This window comes from Oncorhynchus mykiss, chromosome 15, assembly GCF_013265735.2.
Source record: "Oncorhynchus mykiss isolate Arlee chromosome 15, USDA_OmykA_1.1, whole genome shotgun sequence".
Taxonomy (NCBI): domain Eukaryota; kingdom Metazoa; phylum Chordata; class Actinopteri; order Salmoniformes; family Salmonidae; genus Oncorhynchus; species Oncorhynchus mykiss.
The window spans coordinates 31,270,444-31,283,284 of record NC_048579.1 but is presented as its reverse complement, the minus strand read 5'-3'; the positions used below and the strand labels follow the sequence as shown (position 1 = coordinate 31,283,284).

The 12,841-nt window shown below is 42.3% G+C and overlaps 1 protein-coding gene across 3 annotated transcripts in view; it reads left to right on the top strand.

Annotated features, from left to right (window-relative positions):
- esyt2b (extended synaptotagmin-like protein 2b) overlaps nt 1–12,841 on the top strand; it is a 49,565-nt gene that overhangs the window by 3,893 nt on the left and 32,831 nt on the right. For all 3 annotated transcript variants that reach the window (XM_021563063.2, XM_021563061.2, XM_021563060.2), the window contains exons 2-6: nt 374–415; nt 1,467–1,601; nt 1,887–1,963; nt 2,143–2,215; nt 4,670–4,759. In XM_021563063.2, the coding sequence (XP_021418738.1) occupies nt 374–415; nt 1,467–1,601; nt 1,887–1,963; nt 2,143–2,215; nt 4,670–4,759 (417 nt within the window). The remainder of the gene's footprint in view (nt 1–373; nt 416–1,466; nt 1,602–1,886; nt 1,964–2,142; nt 2,216–4,669; nt 4,760–12,841) is intronic.

The following is a 12,841-nucleotide window of genomic DNA, read 5'->3' as shown; positions in this document are numbered from 1 at the left end:
TCCCACTGATGCACAGCGCATACTGTGTGCAGTATTCAGTGGATAGCTCCAGCTACAGTACTGTTATGTCTTTGTAATAGCCAGGAGGGTTCAGGCAGGCTGCATCCCAAATGGCACCCTATGCCCTATGGGCCCTGGTCAAAAGTAGTGTACTATAGGAATAGGTTGCTATTTGGGACACAACCCAGGCTGCAGACATACTGCTGCTGAACCTAGGCAGAATATTTACCAGCTATTTAAGTTAAAATAACAATGCAACAATGTGGTTGTTACGATGGAATCAGTATGAGTACTGGTACTTGAAAATGGGAAAATAAGCATGTAAACAGTAACAATACCAAGACCCATTGATGTCTCATTTTCTTCCTTTTAGGTCAACTTCCCGGATGTAGAAAGAGTAGAGTGGCTGAATAAGGTAAAATAACAACAACAACAAAAATAACATAGTGTGTCAGATGTTCCACTTCTAATTTGATGAAGACCTACTTTTTCCCTGCTGGGTTTTGCGGTGTAGATACCACTGGAACAGTATCTGTACTGTAGCCCCTCCCTCCCTCACTGCAGCGCTGTAAATATAGATATACTGGGATGTACTGTACCCTGCCGTGGGTTGAACCACACAGCTGCTCTATTTTTGCAGCGTACTCTATGCATAAATCAGGAAATCAATCAGATGTTAGAGTCTCTTAAAAGGGCAATCTGGTCACCGTGCCACTGTTTTTGGTAAACAGCTAAGGGATAGGGCTGGAGAAGTGTAAATGCTCTCAAATTCCTAGACGGATCTATCGATAGAAGGCCATCCATGAGATACAAATCATAGTTTTAACCATGCTTTGAGGCTATACAGTGTTTGTTTACACTCATTGTTTACAAACAATGGAATAAAACTTAGATTTTGGGTTCTGATGGGGAACTACAGTTGAACTAAGCTCAGGTTATATTCTTCACGGAATCAATGTTATATAATATATATTTCATTTAAAAGTCCGATATTAGATGTAGCAACTGCAGATTGCCGCTTTAAGCCGTTCCATAAGGTAATGACCTGAAAACGAAGTTTCAAATATTTATTGTGTTACACATCATGACCGAAATAAAACACGTGGTGATTGAAATTTCATAGTTGAGTTTCGCCAGTATTATAGAACTGATGAGACAATTGAAATGCCTTCGCATCACTTTTAGAATATTGCTGGGCCAGTTTTCACAAGGGGTCTCGGAGAAGTAGCGCTAATCTAGGAAAAAGGTCCCACCCATCTTATTTCATTATGATGGAAAGGCAAGACTGATCCTAGATCAACGCTCCTACTCTGAGACACTTTTTGAATATGTGCCCCGATATTGAAGAATGAATTCAGTGAATTCACTCTGCTTCCTAAATGTTATTTTATGACTCATTGGATGATGGTCAGAATGTGGGCCCAGTGTCAACTCACTGATCCGTTCTCCTCCCTGTGGCCCTGCAGACTGTGAGACAGATGTGGCCGTATATTTGCCAGTTCGTAGAGAAGCTGCTCCGCGAGACTATCGAGCCGGCTGTGAAGGGAGCCAACTCCCACCTCAGCACCTTCTGTTTCAGCAAGATTGACATGGGGGACAAGGTGAGCATCAATACTTATCAGCAGGAGTCTCTACCAAACCCTGCCTTATGCTTACTGTTTATGGGATGTTTTTCAACTGTTCAACTAACTGCTGCACTTTTGCTATTGGAGGGCAAAAGGGCACGAGCATCCCTAGAAGCCCTTTCTGTTCACGTGACTGTGGTGGATGGGGTGTTTGCTTAATAGCTTCCAGGAAGGGTCACAGAGTAGTGGCGAAGTTCATGCTGGGTAAAACACAAGCGTGAGGCCCGGTGGTGATGTCATTTGTCTTGTATTTGTGTTTAGCCTTTGAGGATTAACGGGGTCAAGGTTTACACAGAGAATGTGGACAAGCGTCAGATCATCATGGACCTACAGATCAGGTGACCAGACTGACTATCTCTATTTTGGACAGATTTTTAACCTTTGGCTTGTCATATAATGTACTGTGTGTAGTAAGTCATGTGGTTTAATTATTTGTTATTCAATTACACCAACTGTACATTAACACTTTCATGTGATTTTTGATGATGCTGATAATTGTGTTTTTTTTTCCCTTCAGTTTTGTTGGAAATACTGAAATTGATGTGGACGTCAAAAGGTACTACTGCAAAGCTGGTATTAAAAGCATACAGGTAATGTAGACATTCTATTTCATAGGAATGTAAAACCCCAGGAGGGGGGACTGTTTTTGTTTAGTTTTGTTAACAAATACACTTCACTTGCAGCCGGAAATGGACTATAAAACTCTGTAATGGTTGGTCTGATTGTCGTTTCTGCCACTAAAGACCTGTTCAGAAGAGTAGAAGATGGTTAAATTCAAACCAATGTTGTGAAATCATATTGCAGTTACTTTATTATGCCCGCTTGCTCAACTTGTTTTTCATTGCAATGACTTGCAAGCAAAATACCATGTGATCAGTGACCGTGTGTGTGTGTGTGAGAGAGAGAGAGAGAGAGAGAGAGAGAGAGAGAGAGAATAGAGGGTAGAACAAAACAAGTGTTTATATGCCATTGGCCATTGCATGGCAGCAGTGAAACATAGCTGGCAGGAAAATATATCAATCTGACTAAGATCTGTTAGGATTGTTAGTAAGGAAAGTCCTATAATACCAACCTGGACTCAGGGGTAGACGTAACATAGTACATGTAAATCCGTGACACCCCAATTAGTATGGTGCTTGCAACGTCGGGGGTGTGGGTTCAAATCCCATGAGGGACCAGTATGGAAAAATATGAAAATGTATACACTTACTACTTAAGAGCGTTTGCTAAATGACTTAAATGTAAAATGTATTATATGTTCCATTTCGTATAGTATGTATTAATTCGTATGATATGTTACGCATTGCAATTCAAACAATATGTTACGAATTGCAATTCATACAATGTGTTACTAATTTGCAAAACGTATGATATTTTACAAATTCTCATTTGTTTTGGCTAATTTTAGCTAGGTGATTATGGCTAGCTAGGCTAGGGGTTAAGATTAGGGTTAGGAGTTAGGTCATGAACCATCAAAATCATTTTTTTCATGAAATGTGATTATATTTGAAGGAAACTAGTATGACGACCAAAGTATGAAACATTTATTTTAGTTCTACATTGATAAAGCTTAATCTTTGACCATCTGGTCCCATCTCCCATGTCAAACAGTTCAAATCAAATCAAAAGTTGGATTCATTGTTAAGGTGACATCACCTTACCTCTCTTTTTAATACACCAATAATAACATAATGTTCTCTTATTTAATTTAAATAAGTACAGCCTCATAACCAACATTGGCTAAGGCATGTTTGTAGAGGGGCGGGGTTTATATAGCTAGATTGCTACTTTGACTGTAGGGTGTAAGCAATCATTTAAAAAATAATTCTAATTAAAAGTTTTCCCTATTCATCTATGGCAAAGATATTTATATGTTTCCCCTTCCATCTGTGTCTGGTGTTAGCTAGTTACTGGCTTGTTCTTCAGCCAGCATGGAACAAAAGGGGGGGAAGGGTCGTTCAAAACTCTGACGCAGTTGTCAAGTCAACACATCCATCAGTGCTGCTGTGAACCACCTCACAAGAGACGTGCCAAATGGGAGATGTGTATATATATATAAAAAAAATGCATATCAGTGATGCAATTTCATTGTCGTTCAAGTTGCTTTGTGTATCACCAAATTAGCTTGAGATGATTTTACTGCAACACTGCTCGCTGCATCCAAGTTGCTTGACATGGGCATTACAAACACTGTCAGTCAAGGTGAGCTCATGTGTATAAGCTCCCTGACCACTCACCCTGTCTTTTCAAACTTCCTGGTAATACTTTTCAGAATTACTGTTCAGGACCTTTAAGGTTTGGATTTGGAGAAGGGTTAGCTAACATGCTAAGTAGTTACAAAGTAGCTAAAAAGTAGTAAGTAGTTGCAAAGTTACAAATTAGTTCAAATGCAAAAGTTGTCCGTGATGAAATTCCTACACGCAACCTTTGGGTTGATCGACATTCGCGTTGTACGCCCACTCATCCACCCTGACCAACCACCCCACTTTAGTTTTTGCCTTAAGTAAACTTCTGTCTCATGTAACCATACCAAACGTAACATATTATACTCATTTGATGGCCCGGATTTACGTTTACTATGTTACATCTAGTGTATGAGACCAGGCTGACTATACCGAACCAGCTCCGATTTCTCATACTCACAGCACATCATATAGAGGTGTTTGGAAACACCATGCTTATGATAAAAACTACCACTTATTTTTGTGTGAATTTTTTATTAGTCAACATAATAATAAATCAGCACTTAAACAACCTGCTAGTCTTTGAGAGATATTATTAGCTCAATATTTGTTTAGTAAGTTGAGGATGACATAACATAACTGCTCTATGTTGGCCTGATAATAATGACAGTGAGGGGGGCCATCTTTGTAATTTCCAAGCCTCCGCTCTGGAATGTTCCCATAGAGCTTATTAGGTGGGTCAAGGACCTGCAGAGTGTTAGTTCCATGATACTGAAAGCTACCTTAACATTGTGTCTTGTGTGTGTTTCTGTTTTATCTCTGCGAGCGTGTTTGTCTTAATGCCTCTTTTGTGTTTCACAGCTCCATGGAGTGTTGAGAGTAGTCATGGAGCCGTTGCTAGGTGACATGCCCCTTGTCGGAGCTCTGTCCCTGTTCTTCCTGAAAAAACCTGTAAGTTCTAGTACCTTGAACACACTTCCTCTTTCTACCATTTGGATTTCAGGCCACTTGCATCGTCATCTGCTAACAGGACAGTTGTTTGACTATGTATTTTATCACTGTCTTCCTTCCTCTAGTGCTGAGCCTCCAGGCCCCTGTTCTGCCTAAACATTTGGCCGATTTAAGTCAAATACCAGTCCCCAGTGGAGACACTGGAGCCTTAAATAGACACAGATCAGGCTAGTCCTACTTTGGTGGATTTCTTATCACTGCCTACACCAACCTCAGAGCAGACAGCAGAGAGGGGAAGCAGGAGGAGAGTGTGTAGTGGTTAGACTGTAAATCACAGTGTTGTTACATGGTGCCGTGAGAGCAGACCACAAACTCTGGAACAGCAACTCTTAGGCATGCTATATATATCTCTGTTATCTGTCATCCTAAAAATGGAAAAACAGCTATGCACATTTTATAGAGGAAATGTTGAGGTAAAGGATAAAAAGTATTGCAAAGATCATAAGTGATCCTATTTTCATTGATGTAGGGAGACAGACTATATACCATATTCTCCAGAATGCATCACAGTGAAAGGGACAACCCTTCATTCTTTTTATTTATTTATTTATTTTTGTGTCATTTTTTTTGTGGTATCCAATTGGTCGCTAGTGCGCGATGGGACAAGGACTTCCCTGCCGGCCAAACCCTCCCCTAACCCGGACGACGCTGGGCCAATTGTCTGCCGCCCCATGGGTCTCCCGGTCGCGCCTAATACAACTGTTGTAGACCTTACAGTGAAATGCTTACTTACAGGCTCTAACCAACAGTTCAATTTTTAAGTAAAAAAAAAAGGTATTAGGTGAACAATAGATAAGTAAAGAACTAAAAACAACAGTAAAAAATATATTGAAAAATAACAGTAGCAAGGCTATAACAGTAGAGGCTATATACAGGCTCGGTTAGTTGGACTGGCCTTTCATTCTCCTCCTGAAATGGTTCGATCTTGACTGCCAAATAAAATAAAACATTCTGACACAACTAGGAGACCATATTAGGCGAAGCCCTTGTCCGTGCTTTGCTGCCAGAGAGAACTGGAGGGAAAACGCCCTTAGAAAGGCTACTCAAGATCAGTAATGCACAGCTGCAATGCACAGCTGCAAAGTCCCTGTGTATGTGGTCTCAATGATCCTCCATTAGTTGATAAATGTTTTGCTTGGAGAAGAAGCTCTAGTTGCCCCACAATGTACAAAAAAAAAATGCTGGGTTAAAAATAACCCAGCGCTAGGTAAATAGTTGACAGAACACACGTTATTTTGTTTCAGCCAGTTGGGTCACTTAGTTGGGTCATTTTCTTTGAAGACTGGAGGTGTGGATAATAGGGGTGTGGCTTTCAGATAGTAGTTTTTGGCCGTCCGTGAGAGTAAATGTCATTCCGTTTGATTTGTTGTACTGTCGTCACATGTATGTTAAGGTTGAGCACTGACACGTTCATAGTTTTAATGAGGCTTTCACAAGACTATGAGTTCCCCACTTTGTTATAATCTAAAAAAAAAAAAGATCTTATTAGGTTTATGTTCAAATATGTAATGTGAAAAAATATTTTACAAATTGAAATGTAGAACTTAACATGATGAACAGGAATGCCATTTACTCTCACTGGTGTCCAAAATGAAATATCTGAAAGCCATGCCCCCCCCCCTCCCCAATAGGCCATGCCTCCTGAAAAGAACCTAAGAACCTATGAAATAAAATAGAAGGTTGTATTTGTCACATGCTTCGTAAACAACAGGTGTAGACTAGAGGTGAAATGCTTGCTTACGGGCCCTTCCCAACAATGCAGAAATAGAAAAAAATATATAATAGAAAAATAGTAACACAAGGAATTCATAAACAATGAGTAACGAACGATAACTTGGCTATATTCACGGGGTACCAGTACTGAGTTGATTTGCAGGGGTACAATAGCAGCAGTGTATGTGAGTCAAAACAGTTTGTGCAAAAAGGGTCAATGCAGGTAGCTGTTTGATTAACTATTTAACTAACTATTTAGCAGTCTTATGGCTTGGGGGTAGAAGCTGTTCATGGTCCTTTTGGTTCCAGACTTGCTGTGCGGTAGCAGAGAAAACAGTCTGTGACTTGGATGGCTGGAGTCTTTGACCATTTTTAGGGCCTTTCACTGACACCGCCTGGTATAGAGGTCCTGGATGGCAGGGAGTTCGGCCCCAGTGATGTACTGGGCCGCACAAACTTTTTGAGGATTTGAGGGCCAATGCCAAATCTTTTCAGCCTCCTGAGTGGGAAGAGGTGTTGTTGTGCCTTCTACATGACTGTGTTGGTGTGTGTGGACCATGTTAATTCCTTATTGATGTGGACACAGAGGAACTTGAAGCCCTCGACCCCTACCAAATCCCAACCCTAACCTCCCCATACCCGTATTTGGACACTGTGCTAACAAACCTTCAAACAAGCTTCAATGCCATACAACACTCATTCTGTAGCCTCCAACTGCTTTTAAATGCTAGTAAAACTAAGTGCATGCTCTTCAACCGATTGCTGCCCGCACCCTCCCGCGCGACTAGCATCACTACTCTGGACGGTTCTGACCTAGAATATGTGGACAACTAGAAATACCTAGGTGTCTAGTTAGACTGTAAACTCTCCTTCCAGACTGACATTAAGCATCTCCAATCCAAAATGAAATCTAGAATCGTCTTCCTATTTCGCAACAAATCCTCCTTCAGTCATGCTGCCAAACATACCCTCGCAAAATGGACTATCCTACCGATCCTTGACTTTGGCGATGTCATTTACAAAATAGCCCCGAACACTCTACTCAGCAAACTGGATGTAGTCTATCACAGTGCCATCCGTTTTGTTACCAAAGCCCCATATACTACCCACCACTGCGACCAGTATGCTCTCGTTGGCTGGCCCTCACTTCATATCCGTCACCAAACCAACTGGCTCCAGATCAACTAAGTCTTTGCTTTTTTATTTATTTTTTATTTCACCTTTATTTAACCAGGTAGGCTAGTTGAGAACAAGTTCTCATTTGCAACTGCGACCTGGCCAAGATAAGGCATAGCAGTGTGAACAGACAACACAGAGTTACACATGGAGTAAACAATTAACAAGTCAATAACACAGTAGAAAAAAGGGGAGTCTATATATACATTGTGTGCAAAAGGCATGAGAAGGTAGGCAAATAATTACAATTATGCAGATTAACACTGGAGTGATAAATGATCAGATGGTTATGTACAGGTAGAGATTGGTGTGCAAAAGAGCAGAAAAATAAAAATAAATAAATAAAAACAGTATGGGGATGAGGTAGGTGAAAATGGGTGGGCTATTTACCAATAGACTATGTACAGCTGCAGCGATCGGTTAGCTGCTCGGATAGCAGATGTTTGAAGTTGGTGAGGGAGATAAAAGTCTCCAACTTCAGCGATTTTTGCAATTCGTTCCAGTCACAGGCAGCAGAGAACTGGAACGAAAGGCGGCCAAATGAGGTGTTGGCTTTAGGGATGATCAGTGAGATACACCTGCTGGAGCGCGTGCTACGGATGGGTGTTGCCATCGTAACCAGTGAACTGAGATAAGGCGGAGCTTTACCTAGCATGGACTTGTAGATGACCTGGAGCCAGTGGGTCTGGCGACGAATATGTAGCGAGGGCCAGCCGACTAGAGCATACAAGTCGCAGTGGTGGGTGGTATAAGGTGCTTTAGTGACAAAACGGATGGCACTGTGATAAGCTGCATCCAGTTTGCTGAGTAGAGTGTTGGAAGCAATTTTGTAGATGACGTCGCCGAAGTCGAGGATCGGTAGGATAGTCAGTTTTACTAGGGTAAGTTTGGCGGCGTGAGTGAAGGAGGCTTTGTTGCGGAATAGAAAGCCGACTCTTGATTTGATTTTCGATTGGAGATGTTTGATATGGGTCTGGAAGGAGAGTTTAGAGTCTAGCCAGACACCTAGGTACTTATAGATGTCCACATATTCAAGGTCGGAACCATCCAGGGTGGTGATGCTGGTCAGGCGTGCGGGTGCAGGCAGCGAACGGTTGAAAAGCATGCATTTGGTTTTACTAGCGTTTAAGAGCAGTTGGAGGCCACGGAAGGAGTGCTGTATGGCATTGAAGCTCGTTTGGAGGTTAGATAGCACAGTGTCCAAGGACGGGCCGGAAGTATATAGAATGGTGTCGTCTGCGTAGAGGTGGATCAGGGAATCGCCCGCAGCATGAGAAACATCATTGATATATACAGAGAAAAGAGTCGGCCCGAGAATTGAACCCTGTGGCACCCCCATAGAGACTGCCAGAGGACCGGACAGCATGCCCTCCGATTTGACACACTGAACTCTGTCTGCAAAGTAATTGGTGAACCAGGCAAGGCAGTCATCCGAAAAACCGAGGCTACTGAGTCTGCCGATAAGAATACGGTGATTGACAGAGTCGAAAGCCTTGGCAAGGTAGCTAGGTAAAGCCTCACCTTATCTCAGCTCACGGGTCACCATAACAACACCCACAACACCCACCCGTAGCACGCACTCCAGCAGGTATATTGCACTGGTCATCCCCAAAGCCAACACTTCCTTTGGCCGCCTTTCCTTCCAGTTCTCTGCTGCAAATTACTGGAAGGAATTGCAAAAATCTCTGAAGCTGGCGTCTTATATCTCCCTCTCTAACTTTAAGCATCAGCTGACTGAGCAGCTTACCGATTACTGTACCTGTATACAGCCAATCTGTAAATAGTACGACTACCTCATCCCCATATTATTACTTACCCTCTTGCTATTTTGCACCCCAGTATGTCTACTTGCACACCATCATCTGTACATCTATCACTCCGGTGTTAATGCTAAATTGTAATTATTTTCGCCTCTATGGCCTGTTTATTCCCTACTTCCCTACTCTTCTACATTTGTACACACTGTACATAGATTTTTCTATTTTCTTTTATTTTGTGTTATTGACTGTACATTTGTTTATGTGTAACTCTGTGTTGTTTTTGTCGCACTGCTTTGCTTTACCTCGGCCAGGTCGAAGTTGGACTACCTGGTGAAATAAAAATAAATACAAATAAAAGTGATGAGCTGTAGTCAATCAACAGCATTCTCACGTAGGTATTCCTATTATCCAGGTGGGAGAGGGCAGTGTGGAGTGCAATACAGATTGGGTCATCTGTGGATCTTTTGGGGCGGTATGCGAGTTGGAGTGGGTCCGGGTTGTCTGGGATGATGGTGTTGATGTGAGCCATGACAGCCTTTCAAAGCATTTCATGGCTACAAATGTGAGTGCTACGGGGCAATAGTCATTTGGACAGGTTACCTTGGCATTTTTGGGCACAGGTGGTCTGCTTGAAACATGTAGGTATTACAGTCTGGGTCAGGGAGAGTTTGAAAATGTCAGTGTAGACACTTGCCAGCTGGTCAGCGCATGCTCTTGAGTACGCGTCCTGGTGATCTGTCTGGCCCTGCAACCTTGTGAATGTTAACCTGTTTAAAGGTCTTACTCACATCAGCGACGGAGAGCAAGATCACACAGTCGTCCAGAACAGCTGGTGCTCTCATGCATGGTTTAATGTTGCTTGCCTCAAAGCAAGCATCGAAGGCATTTAGCTCGTCTGGTAGGCTCGTAGCCAACCATGGCTTCTGGTTGGGATATGTACAGTATCAGTCAAAAGCTTGGACACACCTACTCATTCCAGGGTTATCTGTCTCTCTTGCACTGTCACTTCCTCTTTCAAGTCCCAGGGTTTAAGGAAAGGATTTATCTCTGAATCAGAGAGGTGTGGGGGGCTGTCTTAATTGATATCTAGCACCTGGGGAGCAGGTGTTGTTGGGGTGGTAACTGCCTTTCTCAAGGTCAGAACAGCAGATTTTTCCACCTCGCCAGCTCTGAGATTTGAACCAGCAACCTTTCGGTTACTGGCCCAACACTCTTAACCGCTAGGCTACCTGCCACCCATGGTCTAGGGTCTGGTTCAGAGTAAGCAAAATGTTTAGAGCTGCCGACTCGTTGAAGTAGACATTGTCATCCAAATAAAACCTCAACTGATGGTTAAATTTACCCATGTTTGGATAATCAGGTTATTTTCAGGAGGCGTGGCGTATTGATGGCTTGGCTTTCCAATAGTTTTTTTGGGCCACCGGTGAGGGTAAATGTAATTGCTGTTCATCAAGTTAAGTTTGTACACTGCAAGTTTAAATATTCCTTCAATATTTTTACACATCACATATTTTAATATAAATGCAATAACATTATTACTTAAACATTATAACAAAGTAGTAGCTACCAATATTGAGATATGCATAGGCACTTGAGGAACTCATACTCTTGTGTAGACCTCATAAGAGCTACAAAAGTGTCAATGCTTAACATGTAATAACAACAGAACATGAACCAGAATGACATTTACTCTCACGGGCAGACAAAAATAACTACACTGAACAAAAATATAAACGCAACAATTTCAAAGAGTTACAGTTCATTTAAGGAAATCAGTCCATATGAGATATGTTCATTTGGCCCTAATATATGGATTTCACATGACTGAGCAGGGGTGCAGCCATAGGTGGGCCTGGGAGAGCATAGGCCTAGACAGTTGGGAGCCAGGCCCAGCCAATCAGAAAGTTTTTCCCCACAAAAGGGCTTTATTACAGACATAAATACTTCTCACCACCTTCTTCCCCCCCTCAGACGATCCCACGTGGAGAAGCCGGATATGGAGGTCCTGGGGTGGGGTGGTTACACTTGGTCTGTGGTTGTGAGGCCGGTTGAACGTACTGTAAATTCTCTAAAACTAAGTTGGAGGAGACTTATGGTAGATAAATGAACATTAAATTATCTGGCAACAGCCCTGGTGAACATTCCTGCGCTCAGCATGCCAATTGCACAGTCCCTCAACTTGAGACATCTGTGGCATTGTGTTGTGTTACACAACTGCACATTTTAGAGTGGCCTTTTATTGTCCTCCAGCACAAGGTGCACCTGTGTAATGATCATGCTGTTTAATCAGATTCTTGATATGCCACACCTGTCAGGGGGATGGATTATCTTGGCAAAGGAAAAATGCTCACTAACAGGGCTGTAAACAAATTTGTGCACAAAATTTGAGAGAAATGTTTTTTGTGCGTATGGAGCATTTCTGGGATCTTTTATTTCAGCTCATTAAACAGGGGACCAACACTTTACCTGTTGCGTTTATATTTTTGTTCTGTTTGTTTGAAAGCCACGCCCCTACTAAGCCATGCCCCTACTAAGTCATGCCTCCATACTAAGCCATGCCTCCATAGCGCAATACCCCACATCAATAACCCAACAACCCAACTAAGTGACCAAACTGGCTTGGTCAAAATAACCCAATGTGTGTTCTGTCCAACATTTATCCAAATTGGATTGTTTTTAACCCAGCACCTTTTTTTTTGCTGTTGTTGAGTGTGCTCTGCCAATTTACTGCTACAGTACTTGCTGTATACGGCTTCTCTACTGCAGCACTGGTGAGACTCCGGCTTTTTTGGGTCTCAGCACCAGCGTTAAACACAAAATGCAACACATTTTGGCCAAGGACGGGTACCAATCCATACAGTGGAGATGCACCAAATGGCTACTTTGATTACCTTGCGGAGTTCCAATCACTCCTTGCTCAAAACTATATCTGCTGCAATGTAGGCAACAGAGAGAGAGAGAGAGGGAGGAGGGGGACTATAGAAACGCATTGAAATTGATTCCTTGAACCAAGAGACACGTCAGTGCTCCGCGTTAATAAAAAATACCTTTCGGCTTAGAAGTTACCACCTGTCTGACTCCTAGATTAAATATTTTTCTGGCTTAGCTGTGCTGTCTCTCCTTTACCAAATACGTGGTGTGATTTAAAACGCGCATTGTCCACCTTTGCTCTACGCAGCAATGTTAACAAGGTTAACACTTTATATCCACAGAACCTTTAGGTAAGAGACTTTCCACGGAATTATACAGTCCCTGAACTCAATAGTGTGCATCCCAAATGGCACCATATTCCCTATGTTGTGCGCTACTGTTGACCAGGTCCCAAAGGGAATCTACTTAGGGAATAGGATGCAGTTTGGGACAACAGCTCCTG